At 37.8% G+C, this 16214-nt stretch overlaps 1 protein-coding gene across 1 annotated transcript; it reads left to right on the top strand.

Moving 5' to 3' along the window:
* Positions 1 to 94: 94 nt before the first annotated feature.
* LOC140137537 (nose resistant to fluoxetine protein 6-like) lies at positions 95 to 10593 on the top strand. The gene is made up of 5 exons (XM_072159250.1): positions 95 to 167; positions 1264 to 1399; positions 3987 to 4173; positions 6632 to 6774; positions 10292 to 10593. Exons 1-5 carry the CDS (start codon positions 109 to 111, stop codon positions 10505 to 10507), a joined length of 741 nt encoding a protein of 246 aa, XP_072015351.1. The 5' UTR covers positions 95 to 108; the 3' UTR covers positions 10508 to 10593.
* Positions 10594 to 16214: the final 5621 nt, after the last annotated feature.

Below are 16214 nucleotides of genomic sequence, written 5' to 3'. Positions count from 1 at the left end.
ACGCCTGTACTCTTGAATCTGGAGAATTAATTATTAATTTTACAAAATAAAAAAATCCGACTTACTTTCAGATATTCCAAGATTGGATATGCTATTATAGGTGCTCTTATGACTGCATGTTTTACCAGTCTTGCTGTTGCGTACATGAAATATTATGATCTTGAAAAGTAAGTGAAGAAGGGTGGCCTTAACCATGGTATTATGGAAAATGTTGGGCCTCATAACTGCTAAATTGTTGGTCTAAAGTATATAAAAGTATACATAATTAGAATGGCAAGGATTTGGTGAATCCATCTGTGAGGTCAAATTTGGGCCAAAAAAATGTTTATATTATTATTTTTTTAATTTAGTGGTATTTTAATAAATTTAATTAAATTAAAATTAACCATAACTGAACCAGATCTCACTAAATCTTACTTTTAAATTCACTGCTGGTGCATTGCACGTGATGCGATTGACGCAATCAGCCTAAGTCATATATACCCAGGGAATCGCTGGCCAGGCCAGCGTCACCCGTGTGGCTACAGGTCGGTGATCTTCTGCGTTGGCATGCGAGGTGTCCGAGGTTCGAATCCCAGGGGTACCAAGTGACTTCTTTGTTCATCTTCTCTCCTTTTCGTTTCTTCTTTCCTTCCAATAGCAAAAAACACCTTGTGCACAGTTAGGGTTAAACCCTTACAATTCCCGGCGATTACGAGCTGATCAAACTGGAAACCCTTCGTGGATCCTCTAAGTCATGCTATAATTAAAGACAGAGCTAAAAACAATTTATCGCGTCTGATGTCACTGTCAATTACGATCCTTCCTTGATTGGTTTACACAGGTTAATCGGCGCGTAAAAGGAAGACCGATCTATCTGGTGCTGATCGGAGAAAAGGAATAGCAGCAAATGGCGAATATTACGTACTTTTACAAGGCAAAAAGCAGCTTTTCTAGGCATTGTTGACATGGTGCCTTCGCCAAAGAAAGTTTCCTACTATAAAGACCTAACCTTTGAGATGGTTTGCATGTCGAAAGGTGCAAAATTAACAATAAGACGCCCGGTTATAAATCCGCGTTCAGCAAGTCATCATCACGACACTTGTAAACAAACCGTGCTCGAGTTTGATTGACAAATGACGTCAGACGCGATAAATTGTCTTTATCTTTGTCTTTCATTATAGTGCAGTTTTGTGTATGTTCAACTGGTTGGGGGGCACATTATTTCTCCCGCTTAGTCTAGCCACAACATAACAATAACAATGTAACATTTTTGCTAAACAGGAATCCAAAAAAACTTAACGAACTTAAAGCATTGACATACATCAAACCCTGGTCTCGAATCAACAGTTACCTTGTCGGCATGATTGTAGGTTATGTCTTATATGAGATGCCAAGGAAACGATGGAAAATATCAAAGGTGAGGATGAGGGCCAATGACTCAACGAGCTGAGCCCCCCCCTCCGTGGGGAAAGGGGTCAGGTATCCTGGATCTTGGTTGGGCTGAGAACGTGAGCTTAAACATATTACCTCAACCTTCTGAGAACTACTAACACTGTGTACTTTCATTCTGGACAAACTTAAGTCCACGATTTTTGCAAACTTCAAAGAAAATTAACATTGTGTGGCAAATATGATTTTGAATGTCCAAATCAATATCCATTTAAAAGGAGCACCTCCTTATGGTTATGATCTCTATGACTAGGGTTTGGAGGGTAGGATAGGAATTGATTTAGGATTAGGGTTTGCATGTTAAGGGTATGTTATGGTTGGGGTTGGGATTAGGGTTAGGTTAGGGTTAGGATTAGTGCTAGGATTAGGGTTAGTATTATGGCCCAGGTGTAGGGTTTAGGGTTGGGGTACCGTATGAGAGGACTGGAGTCTGCAATTATCTCGGACAAAATAGTTGTTTTTCAACAAACAAAATTGTCATTGGTGTGTTGGTGTGTGGGGTGTGTGTGTACATGTTAATATGGCTATGTGAATTATAAGCTTGTGAAGAATGTCATTTCTTTATAGTACAAGAACAAATAGATCATGCCCCAGGCTTAAGCATACCAATGCAATGTGTTATAGATCTACATGTTCTGACTTAATTTGACTTTTCATTGCAAAATTGCAGCCATTTTAGATTATCGCAGTATTTTTTTTTAAATTGCAACTTCCTACGTACAAAATGACGTTCAATTGACTCGCGCCATTACGTGTCGGGTAAAGCCGTTTAGAAGATAAACTCATTATGCAACTATAATTTAGGCTATCACTACTACTAATGATATGGCTATAATTTGTAGCTGTCCATTTCCACCACCCCCTCGGCCAGGATACCGGGGGTGGGGTGGGGGCTGGGACTTATGCCAGGGCTAAAATGTTAAAACTCCGCGGCTAACTCTCGGCCAATTCCATTGAATAGGTCATAATTACTCACATCACCAGTATCATAATACATTCAAAGTCCATCATGAAATCTAACCGGCTTTCAGAGTACCCGGATACATGTAATTTCCAAGTTCAAGCTAGTCCCCGGCAGTCATGCATGTATTAATTAGCAATTAGCATAAGGGCGCAGTGAAAAGGATGCCAGTCTTTCTCTATAGACTATCATTAAAATCTTTAAAAAATTCTCGATCTCTCCCATCTGTGGCGCACTTGCAGGATTTAATATTACTAATCATGACCAATCCAAATTTAGCCAAAATTATGCAAATTTCTGCTCGTTTTAATGCTTACATTAGCTTTCTATGATTTTTTCTGAGAATTGAAATTAAGGGCGCATAATCATGTAATATTATTTGGTGGTGTGAAATAAAAAACGTTAGTTTTTAAGTTCAGGTCCATTTAATTGATTAACATGTTGCATTCTTTCGTTGTAATTAGAACATGCCAACCTCATAGAAAACTATAAAGTCCCAAAGGACACCAAATTACCTCAAGTTGTCGTATAGTTTTCACCGGAACTCATCACCATTGCACTTTTGTCGCATTAATTTGGGTGTCATACGCCCGTATGCTAAGTAAAGATTTGTTCCAAGTCTACCATGTTATAATAATGTTAACTTTTTAGACTGCAGCAATTCTGTCCTAAAACATTGTACCTGTATGGATTAAATGATTGGGAAATTCAAAATCATATTTGCCACACAATGTGAATTTTCTTTGAAGTTTACCAAAATAGCGGATTTAATTTTGTCCAGAAATGAAAGTATACAGTGTTTACCGTCTTCCATTTCTAAGCGATCTTTAAGCAAAGTCATTGCTCATTGTTCATTTACAACCGAATGACAAAAAAGGTGAAAATATTAACTTTTTGCACAAGATTTGCAATTTAGAGAGAATTTGACATTGCTCATTGAAATGAAACTAGTACAGTGGAAACTCATTAATACAAGCTCTGATAATACAAAAAACCTGATAAGACAAGCTTGATTTTCAGGTCCCTGGCACTGAATCCATATGTAATATGTGATGGACAAGACAAAATCCTGATAAGACAAACTAACTTTTGTGCCCCCACAAATTTCGTATTAAAGAGTTTCCACTGTATATGGACAATATAAGTGTGCTCTCTCATTTAATGGCATAACATTTGGAAATATTGTAAGGATCAATCGGGATTTTGACTTATAAAACCTACATCTTGGTCATAAATTGTGCGTGAATAGGTCGTTTTCAACAGATTTACCACATTTGCCTTGCAATAAACATTGAATTGTGTCATCTGTTGACTTAATGAAAAAATGTATTTTTAGCAGCAAGTATTAGCTTTCATTCGACATTAAAACATTTCTGATTGACATGATGAAGGAAACTATCGGGGTTTTGATAAAACCAATCGCAGATTATTTTGTAGCCAAACCTTTCGATATGATTGGTTAATTACGCAATATACTCACCTGAGTGACCTATGACAGCCTCTAAATATTAAGCCCAATCCTGTTCAGTCCTACACCCATTCTTACCATGCTGCTGACTAATATTAACCAATTGTTTTCATCTTGTAAATTCAGTTGGGTGCTCTGCTAGGATGGTGTTATGCTATAGCAACAGGCCTTGGAACAGTATATGGTCTGTACAGAACACCTCAGGGGCATTCCCAAACCAAACCTGAAGCAGTATTTTACGGAACTGTGTCTAGAACATTATGGGCCTCGGCTGTGTCATGGGTTGTGTTCGCTTGTGTAATTGGAAAAGGAGGTAGGTAAAACAGATGAGAATAAGGCCCGGAGAATAAGGTAGGAATATGAAAGTGACGTACCTGTGCATGTGCTTGCCGCAGTACGACTTTTGGTTCTGGGAGGGGGGGGGTTCGGACAGGGTTATGCCGCTGAGAATTTGAAAGTGGACTCATCAATAAGCTGCAGCTCAATCAGAATAAAGCGGATTTTTTCATCAGTGCGACCAGTAGAGCTCTCAGTAAGCTTCCCGTCATTGAGCTGAACTTGGGCAACCACTCTATCAAACCACCTGCCAATGTTAAAGAACTTACGTGTTGTTTTTGATGGAGCTCTAAATATTAGCAATCTTTGTAAAACTCTCATATATACGCTCCAATAAAAGAGCCGGGGATTGCTGTTTTCGGGCCCCAGCTCTGGAACAAGCTCATTGTTTATGTTAGAGAAGCGGCATCTGCGGCTACTGAAGACATACCTTTTTCCTAACGTGTAATTTATTGTTGTTGATTTTATTTTGTCTTCCATATATATGTGACGTGTCATGTCAAAAGGAGACACTTTTGGGCAGGTTATGAATTTTGAGGTTTTTACATATCTTAAATATAGAGATATTTTGCTCCACAACGCCGTTTTCCCAAATGAATTTGGACATTCCAAAGCAAAGATATTGAGTTTGGAAGTTATGGTATTATAAAATTGGATATTGAGATATCGGCCTTTAAAAATATTATTGACAATGTTGAGAGTGGGAATTAACTTGAAAAATGTCTCAAAAATACAAGATGCCAGTTACATTCCGGTCTGAAACTATCAGACAATATTTTTAACATTAATAACATCACAAATTAGCAACAAACCCAAATTGTGAAAAAATCACCCACCAGCAGATTTTTGGCTATTTCTCCATTTACGATCCTGCCCAAAAGTGTCTCCTTTTGACATGACACGTCACATATTTTGTTTTGGAGCAAAAGCAATGTGTTATTTGTAGAGCGCTATGGAAATGTAAAATTTATTCCAAGATTATAATTTGGGCATTTCCTGGGCCAGTACGCGCAAAGCGCACAAAATTGTGCAATGTTACCATATATTGGCCCAAAAAAGGAGGATAAAAGGGGGGTCATTTGGTGTAGCTTCCATCCATTATGATAACATGGGTGCAAGTTTTTTGAAAATGGGGTCATTATGCGGCAGATTTGAAAAAAGGGGACAGGCACCATTAGTGAAATTGCACAAAGTAGGTAAACTGATTTTGCAATTTGCAAATGTTCCCCCGTACAAATCCAAGAACACCTCGGCACAAAAGATCCCCTACACACCCCAATGACGTTCCGCACCACACCGTAGCACCATATCAAATTGACTGATCAACTCTCACACTCCTCATCCGATTCCGGCTGGAACTTGATGCTGGTGGCGTCAATTTGAGAAAGTACCACGGTGCAGCACGAAACGCCACTGAGGCATGCGCCTAAGACCTCCATACCGAAGTATTCCTGGACATGCACAGAAGAAACATTTCCAAATTGTGAGTTATGAACAATCCCGATGAAGTTATTTATGAATACTGACAGGTTAATTTAAGATGTAGTGATTAAGGAGCTCGGATTTGAAATATTTGAAAATTTGAACGTTCCTAACGTCAGCAGGGAGGTTGTTCCAGGAGTTGTATACACGGTTAAAAATGTCTGCTTAAAAATATTGGTATTGCACTTATTTGGGATAATTGTAGGCGAGTCAGAAGATCTTAAAGAAATGGATCCAGTGCCACGGAAATTCACTCTATCTTGTAATGAGATAAAAGACATGCCATGTAAACCCTTGAAGAGCAGGATGTTATCTTTAAACTTGCGTCGGTCCTCAAGACTAGAAAGGTTGAGTTCTGTAAGACGCTCTTCATAGGGGGCAGAACTTTGAAGGATGAATCTGGCAGCACGCCTTTGAACTCTTTCAATGGCAGTAATGAGACCCTTAGTAGATGGATTCCAAATTTCTGACCCGTATTCCAAAATAGGTCTGACATGGGCCAAATAAAGAATTTTTACGAGTAAGGGGGTCTTTCACTTGCAAGTGTGACGGATCAAGCCCAAAATACGGTTAGCTTTGCAAATCATATGATTAATATGCATTTTCTAATTCAAATTATTAGTGACCATGATACCAAGATCGTTTTGACTAGCAACAGAAAGTAAATTGTGTCATTTATTTTCCTTTTTTTTTTTTTTAAGCATGCTCCTTTCCATACTGTGTTGAATTGAGCCACTCCTACTTCTGCTCCATGAGTCATTGCCCAAATATGCTATATATCACCTAAAGACTTATTTTTTTATTGCTAAATATGTATTTTTTTTTCTTTAAAGTCTCTGCCTTACATCTATATCATACTCAATTACTCATGAGCTTACCCCGTACGCCAAATAGATGAATGGGGTACTAAATATTATGCTCTTACATGTGTCATTTATATTTTCATTGTTTAGGTCCAGTAAACAGTATACTTAGTTGGTCAGCATTTGCACCATTAGCTAAGCTCACATACTGTGCCTATCTACTACATCCAATCTTAATATATGTCTACTACAGGAGTGTTGTCACGCCGTTTCATTACAGCGACTACAATATGGTAAGTTACGCAGCGGCGTGACGTCAAATGGCGACATATTGGGTTTAACCGCAAGGAAGTGTGGGATTTACCTAAACGGTCAATGGCGCGTGCGATAAATAAACGTATTGTAAAATGACGCAAATGGTCAAAATAACAAATAAGCACCATTAAAACCAAAATCAACAAAATAAAATGCAACCAACTCAACCCAAGAAAAAACAAAACAAAACAAAACAAAACAAAAACTCTGCGCACCCAGTATTCCTATATGGTGCAATACAGGTTTATCCTGTTATATACGTCTAGGCCTCTTCTTTTGTTCCATTATCTATTGTATTTCTTTTGTTCAGAGTCTGGTCAACTGTCGATTATATGAAGTAATGTGGTCAGGTCAAGATAATGTGGACAGGTCAAGATAATGTGGACAGGTCAAGATAATCTGGCCAGGTCAAGATAATCTTGGTCAGGTCAATAAATTTTGAACAAGAGAAGTACATGTTCATATTTAGAAACACTGGCCACATTATTTGACTTTTTGGACATTTCAACAAACTTAAAATGCATGAAAGTTTAATATATTTTACACGATCAGCATAAATTAGTATGCAAGTTTATGCATATTAGATTTAAATGAAGATGGTAAACAATACTTGTGTGTATTGAATGACACCAAGAACACCTTTATTGAATAATGCAAATTAGTTTGTATTATGTCTCTTAAAGCCTGTATAATTAGGACGAGGATGTCAATCTACCTTTGTCCCCCCTCTCCCAACTAACGCAGATTCCGACAAAGTAGGTAACAAAACAGAGGATGATTTAAGCACTTCCCAGCAAGTCTTGCGGTTAGCACAGCTGTGTGAGTGAACATGACACCACTGCCCGCCCACTGCATACACACGTGCATGGTTAAATTTGAATTTGGACAGATATATTTACAATAAAAACACCTTCAAAAAGTTGGTCGATTTCACATTTTATGTTATGTACAGAAGGTGTGAATTATCCTTCATGCATACATCACTTTAGATCTGAAATCGACCAAGTAATGACGACACACGGGCAATTCTAAAACAACATCTTTTGCACAGAGTTCAATGGGATTTGAAAAGTAAAGTGGCAGTTGAAGCTCTAGTGATACCACTTTTACAGTGCATGATGGGGCTTCCTTAAATCATCCTCTGGTAACAAAACAAGAGCCATGAGGTCTTACAAATTAAGTTCAACCAAGGATATTTTGCACCTAAAATGCAGTACATTACAGGCCACAAGACTAGATGTAGAAAAACTACAACAATCTGCGGCCTAACCCCAACCAAAATAGGTCGAGGAGGGTACCCAGGAATATGCGTTGATTTGGTTCAGGACATTTGTTCTATAAGTATATTAAAGATAAATATAAATTCTATGGTGTTAAATGAGTTACCGTCATGTGTAAGTAAAACACACCCACTTTGGTAATTTGACCTTTGAACTATTTACATATTCATTATTAATATTAATAATATGTATAAAGAATTAATAAGGCTATCGAGTGGGACCACAAGTGAATTGAATAGAATCTCTCGTTAAAATCAATGTTGTATTGATTTGATCAAATCATTGCAATTGACACTAGATAAGACTCATAGACTCGAACGCAGGACACATGGGAATAATATTACACTGTCTCGGTGTGTTTTTATTTTTGGAAAACCCTAAAACTTACACAAGATAATCATATCAGCTTTTCCAGTTTGTCTTTCGGAAAATGAATAAACCATAACATCAAATTCGTTTATTTTGGCTCACCGTATATGTTCGCATGTTGGTCGCTCGGAAGGCTCGACCCCTTCGGGGTCTCGCCTTCCGAGCGACTAACATGCTCACCTTACCTCAACAAGACACCGATTATATATGGTAATGGTCTGTTTTGAACCCTTTATCTACTACTTAGTGTTGGGGTCAGGGTTATACTTGTGCGCAGGGTATACCAGAATTATTCCCGCCAGAACAACATTGTGGCTGGACGCGGCGAATGAGCCGTAAACTCGGCAAACTTCATTTCGAGCTACAGGTGAAAATATATGCAAATCTCGTATTTTGGCGAAGTTGAGATTGTTGCAGATTTGAAATGTTTAAGCTTTCTTCTAAACACATACAAAGTTTTATTTTAAAGAAATAAGTGGAAATATGAAATAATCTACATTTTGCTGAGGCCCATCTGATGAATGGTCATTATGCTTCCCTAACTTTGAACGCGTTTTTCTCGGTTTCGCGTTTTGATTCATGACAACTTATAACAAGCCATAACTTCGCTTCTGATTGTCATATGAAGTTCATTGAGGTGTCATTTTAATCCCTGAAACATGCTCTTTGCAAATATGTAAAAAAGTAAAAATGACCAAAGGGGGGCTTTACGGCTTATTCGAGGTGTCCAGGCACATTTGGCATGTTTACACGGTGTAATGATGACCCCATACCCCATAGAGATGTGACCCAAAGGACCGACTCTGACAGGTTTGCGATACTCTCTGTGACGATTATTGATATACATTTCTTGTCAAATAAATACATTTTCGCTAAAAAAAGAATAGCGTCAAAATGGGTATTTTTGGTAAAAAATTATAAAAATCACGAAAAAAACATGTTTTAACTCAAATTTCGCCTGAAATTGATATGATGGAATATTTTTGTTCACAGATATAAAATATTCATATGCCCTCTATTACTCAGAGCAAAAATTAAGGTTGCAGTCAATTTCTGTTTGAAGTTATGGCTACTTTTAGATTTGACATTTTTTTAATGGGTAAAAATTGGAAAAAAGTCGCAAAAAACACATTATTTAACCAAAATATCTCAGTTCACGTCACTTTTCAGAAATGCCAGCCGGTTTAATCAGAAAGATGAGACTCTTATGGCCCGTCTTATGGTTAATTTTAACCCGGCTGGCACCTTTGTCCAAAAATGTTGCACGGGACCCTATGTAGCCAGAAAGTGGGCTCTCTACTATTACGTCTTGTTTGTACTATGTGCAATGTACATGCAATGTACATCCCATTTGCTGCGTGAACATGGTGAAGCTCCCGATAATCATGATAATAATACGATCGGCGAGATGAATCATGCAATGTAGGCGCTGGAATGAAGTAGCAATTTTCTTCGTTTTACCTCATTTGTTTGGCTCGAAATTAAAAGGGACAATGTGATCAGTAGCTATCAGTGAAAACTAACATTTAAATAGGAATCTATCTTTTATGCAAATCACACATTATTGCTTTAAGGTATAATCTTTGGTTTATCCACAAAAAGCATGAGTAATATCAGTCAGGGTTCGCAGGGTTTTGCCGCAGATGGAAAAAAAACCGCTTAGCAAAAACTGTTTTTGTGAGGTTTTGTCATTTTTTGCCATTTTTGCCGGTTTAAACCGGGCAAAAACCTAACCCTGACATCAGTGCAAAACCCATGAAAAGTGAGAGTAAGTTTGTCTTCTCCTTCTTTCACCTGGGAATTAACTTTACTGTCACATTGTATACTTTTATTCCTTTTCTTTTAGGTCTATCTCTTCCTGGGTACCATAGTGTTATCATATGCAGCAGCATACATCATGTCTGTGTGTGCTGAAGCACCATTTATGGCATTGGAAAAACTGATTCTACCTACGAAAGGCTCATCAACACGAGATAAGAAACAGAGCTCCGAAACATCCAAACTTCTACAAGACTCGGATCCTACACTCTTAAAAATACGGGGTCACATATGCACCGACTAAAAAAATTGACCCCGTTTCATTGCAAACAACCACTTTTGAAGTCAAATTTAACCCCGCCCCGCACGGGGCCAAAAAGAACCCCAAGAGGGTCATTTTTGACCCTGCAAGCGACTGTCAATTATGTACCGACTAAAAAGGGTCAAATTTGACCCCATATTTTTAAGTGTGTAGCATCATGTCTGTGTGCACTGAAGCATTTAGACGTAATGAGATTAGACATAATTGATTACTAATTGTATTGAGCATGCGTGGTCCTTGTTCATTTGTCACACTAATTGTATTGAGCATGCGTGGTCCTTGTTTATTTGTCACACTAATTGTATTGCACACGCGTGGTCCTTGTTTATTTGTCACACTAATTGTATTGAAAACGCGTGGTCCTTGTTTATTTGTCACACTAATTGTATTGAAAACGCGTGGTCCTTGTTTATTTGTCACACTAATTGTATTGAGCATGCGTGGTCCTTGTTTATTTGTCACACTAATTGTACTGAGCATGCGTGATCCTTGTTTATTTGTCACACTAATTGTATTGAACACGCGTGGTCCTTGTTTATTTGTCACACTAATTGTATTGAGCATGCGTGGTCCTTGTTTATTTGTCACACTAATTGTATTGAGCATGCGTGATCCTTGTTTATTTGTCACACTAATTGTATTGAACACGCGTGGTCCTTGTTTATTTGTCACACTAATTGTATTGATCATGCGTGGTCCTTGTTTATTTGTCACACTAATTGTATTGAGCATGCGTGGTCCTTGTTTATTTGTCACACTAATTGTATTGAGCATGCGTGATCCTTGTTTATTTGTCACACTAATTGTATTGAACACGAGTGGTCCTTGTTTATTTGTCACACTTATTGTATTGAGCATGCGTGGTCCTTGTTTATTTGTCACACTAATTGTATTGAGCATGCGTGATCCTTGTTTACTTGTCACACTAATTGTATTGAACACGCGTGGTCCTTGTTTATTTGTCACACTAATTGTATTGAACACGCGTGGTCCTTGTTTATTTGTCACACTAATTGTATTGAGCATGCGTGGTCATAGGGCCTGCACTTAGTCTCGACATTTGAAAGGGCGTGAATTTATTTTTGGATACGCCCCTATTATAATTAGGTAATACTCACACACATTCCCTATATGTATACGTGTACCACATGTAGTAAATATGTCTGCTTTAGGCTGCGTTCACATAGAAGTATACGGTATTCGGTATTCGCTATACGAAATACGCTCATTCGTTCAGGCTGAGTTCATATAGGAGTATACTATGTGAACTCAGCCTGATCGAATGAGCGTATTTCGTATAGCGAATATCGAGTATGTCAGTTTACCCATTTTCTTCGTCTTATCAAATGATTGTAACTTTACTTCTTGAGGTCACATTGCATTCAATGAGGTGTCATAATGTGCAGAATTAGATAGTGCATCAATTAAAAAATGAATTTGCCCACATATGGTTTAGGTTTTTAAAATTTGGACGGTATACGCTGCACTAAAAATCGAACATGCGCGATTCCCACTATACTATACTATACGCAGGTATACGGCCTTTTCGAATAGCTCTTATGTGACCCGGTACTATGAAATTACCTTGCTCGATTTAATCTATACGCGTGCACCTTCAAAACGTGCATCGTATACCCGAATAGTATACTTCTATGCGATCGTAGCCTTATGTGACCCGGTACTATGAAATTGCCTTGCTCGATTGAACTATATACGCGTGCACCTGTAAAACGTGCTCCGTATGCCCGAATAGTATACTTCTATGTGAACGCAGCCTTAGGCTGAGTTCACATAGAATATACTGATATACTGATATTCGCTATACGAAATACGCTCATTCGATCAGGCTGAGTTCATATAGGAGTATACTATGTGAACTCAGCCTGATCGAATGAGCGTATTTCGTATAGCGAATAGCGAGTATGTCAGTTTACCCATTTTCTTCGTCTTATCAAATGCTTGTAACTTTACTTCTTGAGGTCACATTGCATTCAATGAGGTGTCATAATGTGCAGAATTAGATAGTGCATCTATTAAAAAATGAATTTACCCACATATGGTTTAGGTTTTTAAAATTAGGACAGTATACTCTGCACTAAAATCAAACACGCACGATTCCCACTATACTATACTATACGCAGGTATACGGCCTTTTCGAATAGCTCTTATGTGACCCGGTACTATGAAATTACCTTGCTCGATTTAAGCTATACGTGTACACCTGTAAAACGTGCACCGTATACCCGAATAGTATACTTCTATGTGATCGTAGCCTTATGTGACCCGGTACTATGAAATTGCCTTGCTCGCTTTAAGCTATACGCGTGCATCTGCAAAACGTGCACCGTATACCCGAATAGTATACTTCTATGTGAACGCAGCCTTATCTGTATTTTACCGTTCTTAAGGGATCTAAAATGAGCGTTTATTGCGTTTCGACAGTATTTTTTGTGCGACATGAGAGCACCTCAGACCTATCGAATTGCATTCTGAATACGAAGCATGTCTTTCTGATATCAAATAATTTTCATTTTTGAAAATCGCAATATAATACAAATTTTATGACAAATTATAAAAATTTGATATTTTTCAAATTTTTGATATATAACAGTCCTCGAAGTAAATTATATAAATCTAATGATATATTCTTAAAGTGTATGTAGCAGGGAGGAAAAGCCGACGGTCAATTGAAAATTTTGACCTTTCATATTGAAGATATTGATTTTTTCCCCAAAAAGACCTTATTTTTTTTTGGTGTTTTGGGAAAAAAATCCATATCTTCAATACGAAAGGTCAAAATTTTCAATTGATCGTCGGCTTTTCATCCCACCTACATACACTTTAAGTATAAATCATCAGATTTTTAAAGTTCACTTCAAGTACTGTTAAATATCAAAAATATCAATTTTAATGATTTGCCATAAAATGTGTATTAAATTGCGAATTTCAAAAATCAAAATTATTTGATATCAGAATGACATTCTTCGTATTCAGAATGCAATTCGATATGTCTGATGTGCTCTAATGTCTCAAAATAAATACCGTCCAAACGTTCATACCCCAGCCCTTAAGCAAATAGTTAAACACGATTTCATCAAACATAACAATTAGCTCTTTTACAGTGTGCAATCATCCCGGGCAATAATTGGGCAATAATAGAGCATGTGCGTGAAATTATTGATTAGCTCCATACAAAAGATTTGAACCGGTGTCTTGCGCCGTCATGGCGCAGTGCAGTCCATTCAATGAAATGTTGTCATCAACCTATTTGATCGATGTGCATTTGTTATGTGCGTGACACGAACAGTCACGGTAGATTGCAGTCATGCTTTTGTTGAATGCATTTGAGTAGTCCGCCTATTTACGGTATGATACGTCATATGCACAACCTCTATAGAAGTGTGTATAGTTATAAGCTTCATTCACATGCGGCCTTCAGATAATAGATCAGTGACCGGGTTGTTTACTACATCAAATTATTGCTGAACCATGAAATGGTATCAGCCTGTATGTAATAGGTTACTACCAGTGGCGGCGCCAGGTATTTTGTCGGGGGGTGGCAAAGTTAATTTTAGGGCGGAAAATCAACAAATGTTGCGCAAAATTACTGCAAAAGTGGAAATCTGCGCAACTTTTGGGTTTTACTGGGGGACAACAGGGGGCAAGAGTTCTGACTGTGGGGCATTTTCCCCATGCCACCCGTGGCGCCGCCACTGGCGACTACATTTATAACTAACCTTTTGGTCTGAAATGGACGAAGGTATGACCCCCCCCCCCAAGTGGTGCCAAATGAAAGAGGAAGAAGTAAAATATTTCCCCACCCGGGGGTGCCACCCGTCATAAGACCCAGGACAATATTCATATGGGTCCTTTTCATATCTCGAAATGCCAAGAAGGTATGACCCCCAGTGGTGTCAAATGAAAGAGAACAAAGTAAAGAATATGTTCAAGAGACGATACGTTGGCGAAGTTACGTAATTAATCGGATTAATTACCATAGCAATAGGTTAAAAAAATTTTGAACATATCACGCTGCACTACAAGCAGGTTACACTCATCACCTGTGTATGTCTGCAATCATAGATTGAATACAATGCCGGTCTTTTCAAAGATACTAATCTTACAGGTGTAAGTGATCAGCATGATATGGTTCAATGCAGAGGTACCGCGTGAACGTATCAGTGCAGCGCGGTAAATTTGTTCACCTATTGCTATGGTAGTTAATCCGATTATTACGTAACTTCTCCAGCGTATATCATGTGGGCTACCATGATGTCATCATGAATACTCGGATAAACTCATACTGCTAACGGGGAATTCTTGTGATGAGTTTATAAGAATCACTCTAGGAACTTTAGAGTTCAACTGATACCATGTAATATTTACATTCCAAGCTATTATTCGGTACTTTAAAGGGAGTCTCCGGCAATAACAACATGCCTTATATGTTAGAAAAATAATTATCAAACACGAATCACATGTTTTTATTTAAAACAATCTCATTGACCATAAAAAACGAATAAAAACAGTCGGCTCTCAAAATTCCCGCGCCGAAATTGTCTAAGTGCAATGACGTAATGGTTATCCGTGCTCAATTGTCGTCGTCAGCCTTCAATCATATTACTAATACTGGGACGTTATTGCACTCGACAATTTCGACGCCCGGGAATTTTGAATATCGCGTGTTGAGAGACGGATGTTTTTATTCGTTTTTATGGTCACTACGAGTGTGTTTTAAATAAAACAAATTAAATCGTGCTTTATAATTATTTTTCTTACAGGCATAATGTTGTGGTTGGCGGAGACTCCCTTAACTGCTAAATGAAACTCGCTTTAATTAACCTCTACCTGATTATATACGTCTAGCCCTCTTCTTTTGTTCCATTATCTATTGTATTTCTTTTGTTCAGAGTCTGGTCAACTGTCGATTATATCAAGTAATGTGGACAGGTCAAGATAATCTGGACAGGTCAAGATAATCTGGCCAGGTCAAGATAATCTTGGTCCGGTCAATAAATTTTGAACAAGAGAAGTACATGTTCATATTTAGAAACACTGGCCACATTATTTGACTTTTTGGACATTTCAACAAACTTAAAATGCATCAAAGTTTAATATATTTTACACGATCAGCATAAATTAGTATGCAAGTTTATGCATATTAGATTTAAATGAAGATGGTAAACAATACTTGTGTGTATTGAATGACACCAAGAACACCTTTATTGAATAATGCAAATTAGAATCTCCCGTTAAAATCAATGTTGTATTGATTTGATTAAATCATTGCAATTGACACTAGATAAGACTCATAGACTCGAACGCAGGACACATGGGAAGAATATACACTGTCTCGGTGTGTTTTTATTTTGGAAAACCCTAAACTTACACAAGATAATCATATCAGCTTTTCCAGTTTGTCTTTTGGAAAATGAATAAACCATAACAACAAATTCGTTTATTTTGGCTCACCGTATATGTAAGATAAACGGTTCAAAACAGACCATTACCATAGATAATCGGTGTCTTGTTGAGGTATGGTTCGCATGTTAGTCGCTCGGAAGGCTAGACCCCTTCGGCAGTCCTGTATTCACTATTTATAAATAGCAATATATAAATTCTTGATAGAGAGAAATGGAGGTTGCCATTTTGGCTGGGCGCCAGTATGTCTGGAGAGTTGACCTCTAGC

Source organism: Amphiura filiformis, chromosome 17 (assembly GCF_039555335.1).
Source record: "Amphiura filiformis chromosome 17, Afil_fr2py, whole genome shotgun sequence".
Taxonomy (NCBI): Eukaryota; Metazoa; Echinodermata; class Ophiuroidea; order Amphilepidida; family Amphiuridae; genus Amphiura; species Amphiura filiformis.
The sequence above is the reverse complement of the archived record's forward strand: the minus strand, read 5'-3'. Positions and strand labels throughout refer to the sequence as shown.

What these genes read in the sequence shown, in the direction of transcription:
- LOC140137537 (XM_072159250.1), top strand. Translation starts at nt 109, where the DNA reads ATGACTGCATGTTTTACCAGTCTTGCTGTTGCGTACATGAAATATTAT. An exon ending in AAATATTATGATCTTGAAAA is followed by an intron (nt 168 to 1,263) that starts GTAAGTGAAGAA and finishes TTTGCTAAACAG; the next exon opens with GAATCCAAAAAAACTTAACG. An exon ending in ATTACAGCGACTACAATATG is followed by an intron (nt 6,775 to 10,291) that starts GTAAGTTACGCA and finishes CTTTTCTTTTAG; the next exon opens with GTCTATCTCTTCCTGGGTAC.